Here is a 9,739-nt window from a genome sequence, read left to right as displayed (position 1 = left end):
GTGAATAATAATCACATATCTATCAAAGCCTTTATATGGTAAAAGACCAGTTTTATTTCTGTCAATTATCTCTGTCAAAATTTTAACAGTTTTATCTCTGTCAAAATATCTGTCAATTATCCTGGCAAATCAGCAAAGTGAGCAAATGAAAAAATAGAGTCATTAGCGATTGACAACAGGAAATGTAAGAGAATTAATTTCAAAACCATATCAAATATAGCAATTCCGACAGTCAAACTAGTGCTTTCACGACCAAATAAAACCGCTGAGTCTCTAAAGAACAAGACGACAAGCACCTAACCAGTCAATTGGTGATTAAGCTTTGATGAAAGAAAATAAACCATTATATCAAGTACGTTAGACTAGTTTTTCAAGACAAGTTATAAGTAAAAACCAAGTGAATAAAATCAAGATTATTCCCTAGTTGCATAGATTGCTATAGCCTCATGGCGTTTAATAAGTAGTAGAAAAGAAGAAAAAATTTCTTTATTTTTTATAAGATCCTCTTGTTTGCATGGCCAATTGAGGTTATATCTATGAGCAATGGTTTTTATTTCTAAACGTTCTGTTTCAAGAGCGATACAGGTAAAAATATAATGTTCGACGCTGTCCGGTTGACCGCATATGGCACACTGATCATTTTGCTTATTCACAAATCGATGTAGATATTTTGAAAATTTACCATGCCCGGTAAGAAACTGAGTAAGTGAGAAGCTTGGAATTACCCATTTATAATTGTTGTGATATTTCTTGATGTTAGGTATGAATTTATAAGTCGTGTCATTATGTTTGCAATCCCAGTTGTGTTGCCATCTGCTTAATAAATCTTCGTATAAAAGTTTTTTAATACTTCTTCTACAAATCTTATCATACATGATGTCTAATGAATCGTCAGTAGCGGCTTCCTTCGCTAATTGATCCGCACGTTCATTTCCTACCGTACCTTGGTGTCCTCTAGTCCAAGATATGGTATAGCTATTATGAGAATTGCTGATTATGTTGCGAATATTGGTTGCAACCGGATGTAATTGTTGACTGTAAATGACCTGTATCGCAGAGAAGGAGTCACTTAGAATATGGATGTACTTTCTAGTAAAATTCTGCTCGATCCATAGGGTAGCCATGTAGATCGCAAGTAATTCAGCTTGGAATACAGTGCAAAGTTTATGCAGTTTTCCTTTTTGATTGTAGATTTCTATTTCGTTACAGTATGCTACGAAAGCACATCCAATGGAGTCGTTTATGCCAGAGCCATCAGTGTATATCTTTAAATCGGAATAGCTAGGCAGATCAATGCTAAGAAAATTGTTGATATTAGGCGGTAGACTGGTATTGATGGGACTTTGATGTTCATAAACACTGGAACTAAGGTCACATGTGGATGTAGATATATCGATTCCCATTTTGAGTTGTTGGAGATTATATTCCATTTGAATAATTTCAGTTATTGGTGGTTTTCTAGAAATTACTTGCAAACTACAATTAGGAGCTGTCCGGTATGCCCTAGTTAATAAAAGTAGAGCTTTTCTTTGAGATGATATCAATTTCCTGTGGAGATGTACTTTGTGAATAGCATTACCCCAACTACAGCAACCATATGTTATGATGGGAATATAAATTTGATCATAGATGATACCAACTGCCTCAGAAGATAAACCCCAGTTTTTACGCGCTATTTCAGAAAAAGCGTGAAAAATGAGAGAAGTTCTTTTGGCTACATATGAAATGTGTTCATCCCACCCAAGCCTGAAATCCAGCCATACTCCTAGGTATTTGATGCACTTTTCAATTTTTATTGACTGATTATTCATTTTTATTGTAGGCTTGCGAAGATATTAAGGCGCTAGATAACCTAGGTATGCTCATCCGCCATGTTGGTCCTTAGAAAAATCAGACGACTCTCGTAGAAGTTCAATAGAAGAGACACGAAAATAATCATAAATTCAACTGTATCTTAAGATTTTGCAAGGTCGAAATGATAAACTTTGCCAAAATTTAGTGCAACTAGTTATAAAATACAGCTAAATTTAAAAATCTTGGAATATGACGTCAAAAGGACCAATATGGCTGCACACGTGACGGAAGCGTATGAGCATACCTGGGTTATCTAGCGCCTTAGAAGATATAAATTTGGTTTTCTTGGTTTGTTGAATACAATACCGGTAGTTTTTGCAGGATTAAATTTCAGCTTATGTTTAATTCCCCATTGATGAATCTTTGCAAGAGTATCATTTCCACGTTTTTCCAAAATTGCTCTAGACCGCCCGCCAATCATTATTAAAACATCATCCGCGTAAGCTGTTGTTGCATCTTGCCCAAAGTTTTCATCAAAAAAGGCATTGAATGTTAGATTCCATAATAACGGACCACAAACAGATCCTTGGGGGCATCCACAGACAATTTCTCTTTCCGTCGTGTGTCCACCATATTCAAGAATGGCTTTACGAGTGCTTAAATAATTTACAAATAGATTATAAATGTCAGCTGGGCAGGCTGTATTTCTGATTTGATGTAACACAAACGGCCACCAGGCACTGTCGAATGCTTTGGATATGTCTAAGCTAATAGCCAAGACATACTTGTTATATTCAAGTAGGCTTTTAATATTGTGTACTACATGAATTAGTGCGTCACTGGTGGAAATTTGCTGTCTAAAGCCAAATTGCATGTTGTTAAGTATGTTATTTTTCTCAACCAACCAGGTTAATCGATCTGTTAATAGACGTTCAAGTACTTTACCAAAAATTGGCAATAGAGAAATTGGTCTTGTTTCACTGGGCTTATTTGGTTTAGGGACAGGTACTATTTTCGCAATTTTCCATCTGGCTGGAAAAATGCCTGCGAATAAACATACATTATATAATTGTACAAGTTGTTGTGGAATCATTTCCCAAATATGTTTTGCAATTTTGGCAGTTATACCATCAACGCCTGGAGATTTTCCTTCTTTTAGTCTACCGATGGCGTTATTTATTTCCTGATAAGTAAACTGAGAAGAGTTACCAGTGTTCATATGTTTGTTTATGTTTTCTCTTAATGATCTCTGCCAAGGGGTGTCCTTTGCAGCGCAGTCTGAGATACAATAGCTATCCATTCGCTGCTTCAGGGTGTTTAAAAGGGTTGTATCAATAGTTGATTGCGTTATTGTTTCAGGGTCATTATTTATTAGTATTTGTTGCTTTCGTAATTTATTCGTACATAATTTAGTAAGGTATCCCCATGGGTTGGATGAGGCAGCAGTACAATAATCTTGCCAAGATTGTATTTTCGCATTCTTTATTTTTCTTTTATAGAAGACTTGATGTGTATAATATTCTTGTTTAAATATAGTACGATTTGGTTCATTTCGACATTTTTGATATCTTCTTCGCAGGTAATTATTTGTTTTTCGAAGATCAGTGAGCTCGTTATTCCACCAAGGTACAGATTTCAATCTAGGATTTGTTTTAGGAATATATCTATGACATGCTTGTTCAATTGTCTTAATATTAGAATCGAGAGTTTGTTCGATGATTTCTTTGTTAGAAATATTATTCATATTATTATATGTCAATAGATTGTTTGATAGATAGCGGAGCATACCTTCCCAATCAGCCAGAGCTAGATTAAACCTAGGCTTATCTACGGATGCAGTTTGTGCACTGCCGTTGTTTTTAAGCTGAAATGAAATGTAAGCATGATCACTGAGACTACTTTCAGCGAGAACTCTCCAGTTTTCTAACTCAGTTATACATTCTGAACTGCATACTGCAACATCTATCCATGTTTCCCCATAACTAGTTACATAAGTGGGAGGGGATAGCGGATTGTTTAATAATTGTAATCCATTAGTGGCTATAAAATCTTCAAAAATGCCTCCACGGTGGTCATGCTGATAACCGCCCCATGCAGGTGAATGTGCATTTATGTCCCCCGCAATGATAAACCGAGCATTATGAAATTTATTAATTAGATTCTGTAGTTTGTCGATAATAATATTCAGATTCATGTCGCGTGGACAATAAATATTGATAATTATGTAAGTATTGTTATTAAAATAAATTTCATTACATACAATGTATTCATTCGACAAGATCTTGTGATGAAGGATAGTAAAATTGATGTTAGTAATAACATTAATTGCCCAAGGATAGTTTTCAGTGCCCTTAAGAATTGAATAGCGAGTTGGTAAGCATGCCGGATTATTGTGTAGACAATAGGGCTCTTGTATTAAAATAAAATCATATTTGTGGCAGATAGATGCAAGAAGAGAAGTTGCTGAAATACGTTTTCCCAAATTGATCTGCAGAAAACGTATACCGTTATTACTGCTAAATGCCATATTCTGTTCGTTGTATGATGGTATTTTTAACCCGTTGAAAGACAGGGCAGGAGCTATCTCTTGCGTTGTGGTTTAAAGTATTCAGTTTATTGTGATGACAGTTAATACATCTCGGTTTAGTAGTCTTATTAGGGCATTGTTTATATGTATGTTCCCCGGCGCATTGACTACATGTTGGTATTTCTTGTTCACAGTATTTGGTGGAGTGTCCGTATTTACAGCAACGGAAACATTGCATAATAGGGCAGAAGTCTTGAACTCTACATCGAGACCATTGTAAGTTTATTTTTCCAACCATAAGAAGGTATTTCCGAATTTGTGGTGAAACTTCTACCGCCCAATTATGAAATTGAGCATCTTTTCGTCCCATGCTAAACTTTATTTTAAATTGTTCCTTAAATTCTATTTCTGAATAATTCTCATGTATGATATTATTTTGCTCATATATATAATCTTGGAGTTCTTCACGCAGTAATTGTGCAGGCACAGAGTATAGTACAATATGTGGATTTCGTTTCTTAGGTTTCCTGACTATTAGTTCTGGTATTGATTCTTGTACACAATTCTCAAGTTTTGTTAGATCACTTTTATTGTTTAAATGTATTGCAACGCCTCCTCCCCCTATGCGACGTATTCTTTCTACTCCGATGCCTAATGCAATAGGATTTATACGTTCTTGTATGATTTTACGTGTATTTTCACTGTTTTTATTGTCCTCTTTGTTATAAATTAGTAGAACGTCTTTAGACGGCTTAAGTGTAATATTAGCAGTAGCTGAATTAACAGCTTTGCCTGATTGCAGTACTGAACTGTATGAAGGGGTAATTATTACGTCTTTATTGTTACTATTGCCTATTGTATCAATTTTATTGTTAATCTCCTTAAGCATAGACAAAACACTGTTCTCTTCATAGATTTTGATTACTCTATTAATACAGTCAAAGATAAAATCTGCGTGACGGGAAGTTGAAAATTTGCTATGTGAATTTTCTGCAATATATTCTTTTAATTCAGTGATTACGTCATTTGCAGCTGTACGCGCTGCAATGATGGGTGGACTATCAGCCATGACTATAGTAATGCCAATGAGGTAGCAATGAAATGCAACTAGAAAAACGGATAAAAAGCGCAAAATCAGACTATATATTTATCCGAAATATATTATTTAGAATCTTTGTGTCACCCCGATTCCAAAAATATATAATAAGTACTATATTAAATAAAAAATAGTCTAGAAAAAGCGAAAAAACCGTATGATCAACTGGAAACGACCTTTGCCTTGGCAACCAACGTTCAGTGAGAAGTTGATTTTAGAACTCAATATAAGAATCGCCATAGTTTAAATTATATCTGTCCGATTTTAACGAAATTTTACGAAAAATTTACGTAAATGCTCCTTAAAGAAATACCCAAAAATTATTTTGATAGGTCCAACTGGAAGCCTAAAACTCGTGTTCCACCGCCGACCGGAAGTAACGTTAAAAGGTCAGTAAATAACGGGTCTAGAACCCCAAATTTTGGTAACCAGAGTTCTATAGAGGTCACGGATAAAATCCGATAACAAAATCCGGTAAATCGAAAACTCAAAATCCGGATAACCGAAAATTACGGTTTTAAGCCCTGGTAAAATCGCCATAATGAGGATTTCAATTTTAATCGTATTTTAAAAAAATGCTAAACTTCTGGTCCAGACCGAAAGTTCGTATATCGGCGCCTCCAACCTTTAAGCTTTCCATATCTGGTCTCGATTTTCATCTGTTCTTAAGATTAAAGGACAGACAGGCGGACGACATGAGAAGCAAATACGTGTGAAATTTGAAAACTGCAGCCCAATAAATACTATTTAATTCATTGTAAACATTTTATATAGGTAGCGACACTACTATTTGGCAGATAAATCCACACATCGACTTGTGAATTATATTGTATTAAACGCCTCAAAATACTGTTACATATGTAATAATCGCTACTTCATTACGTTAAAATTCCGGCGAGCCGAAAAGTTTTCCCCTTTGCTACCAGAATTTTAGTGATGAGTTAAGGATTTGGTTCTATATTTTGGATAAAACTGGACTTTATGAACCACGCGCTACGCATACGACCCAACATTTCATAACGTCGAAGTCGAATAGAGAATACGGGATTTACGAAACAACATAAGCAGTCGGATTTAATTATTTTTATTCCACATCTTTGTTAATATGGACCGTTCTCATAACTCTTTACTACTCTTGATTGTTAAATTTCCATAGAAGTAAAATATCTGCTGTTGTTACTTTGCCTTGTCCGTTACCGCCGTGTTACGCAAGAATTCTTATTTCCCAAAATGGCTAAATAAGGTCCGTATATGCGACATCCTTCCGTTTCGTCATCGTCTTCAATCATCTACTTAAGCTTTCGAAGAATTAAAATATAAATGAAGGAGGGGTCCTGCATTCGTCCATTCATTTAGAGTCTTTCAAGGTTTTCCATAATCCTATGATTACTTTGCGCCACATTTTCACGCTCGAAGAGGAAGACGGCGTTCGTACAATGCAAGCTGATCCGTGTTAATATTACGTCGCTTATCCATTCGAAAATGATTAACTCTGTTCAAATGAGAAAAATTTATCGAGTTCAAAGACTCGATCGACATTAACTCCGTTGTTCAAGGAATAGAGTCCACCCAAAGCACATAATCGCGCGAGCAATGAGAAGGAATTAGAGAATGCCTCATCGATAAGAAAGATGTCTTCCACAGGTGTCCATCCTATCGAAGCGCGAGCTGCTAACGTTTTTCCTGCGTGAGAAGAATCCATAATGCAGATTATACTCCGATATGGTATACCACGTATGCTTCGAGGTGCCAATTTTAGCGACTATTTTAATTAATGAAATGCAATTCAAGAATAATTACGGAGTGCGATGCTGATTTAAACTACAGTAGAACCTCGATTATCCGACCCAATTGGGGATTGGGGTTGGTCGGATAACCGAAAAGTAAGAAAAAATCCATTATTAGTGTAGTATATTATTATATCCCATGTAATTAGTATATCGCTATTAACCTACTATGCGTTGAATTTTCATCAATGTTAAGCCTAACAAAAATTTTTTAAAATAATAATCGTCGCTATTGTATCGTTAAAAATTAGAAAATTAAGCCTCGTTTAAATACTGACTCCCTTTCATGGTGGAATGAGTGTTGCCAGCTAAAACACGTAAAAATAATATAAAAGTAGCCAAGACATAGCCAAATATTGTAGCGCCACATCACTAGCGGACATTTGAAATTTGCCGACTAGGACGGTCGGTTAATCAGGGGTCGGATAATAGAGGCTCTACTGTACATTTTTCCCTCATGTAGTCTGAACTGATTACAAAGTAAAAGTTGTCGTTAACCCACCAGACGAATTCTCCTCATAGGCTCTAATGTTCCAAGATGTCAGAGTAATAATTTCTTGTGCGCGTGTGGCATCCAGTTGACCAACGCATAACTATATGGAATGTGTACAGGACCTAGTTGTCCTGTTAGTGATTATTATTCCAGTTTGGCCACAAAGGCTGACTTCTGAGGAAGTAATCTCGCTACTATATATTAGAACCACGTATCATTTAACCTAGTATGTCTAGTACAGGGGTCGCCAAAGTGGTCGATATGGACCCCCAGGGGTCGATGCGGCTAAGGGTTCACAACTTTTTTTTTTGCTTAGACAGAGACCACAACTCACAACGTTTTATTTTCGCTCATACATATACACTTGTAATAAAACTTTACTGTGGGGGTCAATGTGAGGCTTTGGAAACTGATTGGGGGTCGACGGTTCAAAAAGTTTGGCGATCCCTGGTCTAGATTAAAATCATACCGAAACATACACCACGTCGCGATTACAAGGTAAGAGAACTTGACCAACTATTAATTTTACTCTAAATATACAATTGCTTATTGGTTAACTAACTACTGGCTCAACGATGTGTCCATATTCTTAATATCAAAAATTGCTGGGAACTTAAGGTGTTAAAAAACAATTAAGCCTTAATCGAGCCTTATCAAAGGCTAATTAAAATCGCGATAAAATTTTTTCGCGCGGGTAAAAATTTTTGAAAAAATTTGTGGACCTAAAAAACATTCCAAAAATTGAAAAAAAAAATTTTTTTTGTCAAAAGTGGCCTTAAGGACCGAGTTTTTCGTAACTAAGGTTCAAACCTTTGTTAAGAATATGGACACATCGAGTCAAGCAATGGGAAAAAGGTCAATCTTTATCAAAATTGTTTGTTTGATACCAAGTCGCTTGTTCGGATTGAAAACTCTGAATCAACAAGTGTTCTTGTAAATTTAAATCCTTCTTAATGTAAAACTGCCCGTGTGAAGTCATAGACAGGAAAACTTTCCTGTAATTTTTACATATTAAAGCAGCTTTTCTCGTATTTTCTGGGAGTGAAGATTTGGTATTTTCAAAATTTCTGCAATAGAAATCGTTTAATCCACTTTTTTACTGTTAATACAAAAATGTTTCAGTATTTCAGTGATTCTTAACCTGGAGATGCGATACTGTAATAGTTGTTTAAAAACATAATTTTTAATGAAATAATTCTTGAAAACTCATTATTTACTTCAATTTTTGATTTTAAAGCCTTAATAATCTTATATCTGAGTTTCGTGCCAGTAAACTTTAGGTCTGTCTTACTCTCTTAAATTGTATGACTAAAATACACGAGAAAAAATTAGTCTTCCCCTTAAATGAAAATGTTTAATAGATTTTTATGGACGTCCACCGCTCCATTCGAATTTCATGTAATTTTTTATCAGTCCACAGGTCGAATTCCGATGGATTCACGGGAATTTCTATTGTTTAATCGATTAAAATAAGCACGGATTCCATTTAATTCTTTTATTATTATTTTTTTTTAATTTATAAAAATTCTAGAAATAATTTTTAATTTGTACTGTCAAATTTTTAAGAACCACATGGAAAAAAGAATTCGAAATTTACTCAACATATTACTATTTATTTACACGCTGACCGGTCGGACAGTTCACTAATCGTCACACAATCTCGACGAGAGATACGAGAACGAAGTACGATTCGGAATCCCAAAAAAACAAGAAAAAAAAATTATACATGTATCTACAACCGATAACGGGTGGGGACCGGGGACGGGTGCGATCGCGCGCATCCCGCCACGAAATATTTCCCGCAATTTTCTTCGGTAATAAAATTCCAATTATTGTTATTATTATTATTATCATCATCATAGTTATTAATTCTAATGTCAGTTTTTCCCGGTTAAAAAAAATAATAAAGAACTGGCAAATGAGATTCTCACCCAACACGTGTGAATTCTTTGGAGTTTTTTTTGTTTGTTTTTTTGTTTATGAGCAGGCAGTTATCGAAGATCCCGCCGTACACGCGGCGGCGGGACGGGAGATTCTTCTTC

General features: G+C 35.4%; 1 protein-coding gene across 1 annotated transcript; it reads right to left on the bottom strand.

Moving 5' to 3' along the window:
- Positions 1-413: 413 nt before the first annotated feature.
- Positions 414-1,811, bottom strand: LOC111641208. Its single transcript, XM_023387342.1, has one exon. The coding sequence runs from the start codon at positions 1,809-1,811 to the stop codon at positions 414-416; it is 1,398 nt and encodes a 465-aa protein (XP_023243110.1).
- Between the last annotated feature and the right edge of the window lie 7,928 nt (positions 1,812-9,739).

The sequence above is a fragment of the Centruroides sculpturatus genome, unplaced genomic scaffold, assembly GCF_000671375.1.
Source record: "Centruroides sculpturatus isolate CEXI.00-Female unplaced genomic scaffold, Cexi_2.0 scaffold1513, whole genome shotgun sequence".
NCBI classification, from domain to species: domain Eukaryota; kingdom Metazoa; phylum Arthropoda; class Arachnida; order Scorpiones; family Buthidae; genus Centruroides; species Centruroides sculpturatus.
Note: the sequence above shows the minus strand (reverse complement) of the source record. Positions and strands in the feature narration are given on the sequence as shown.

What these genes read in the sequence shown, in the direction of transcription:
- LOC111641208 (XM_023387342.1), bottom strand. Translation starts at nt 1,811, where the DNA reads ATGAATAATCAGTCAATAAAAATTGAAAAGTGCATCAAATACCTAGGA.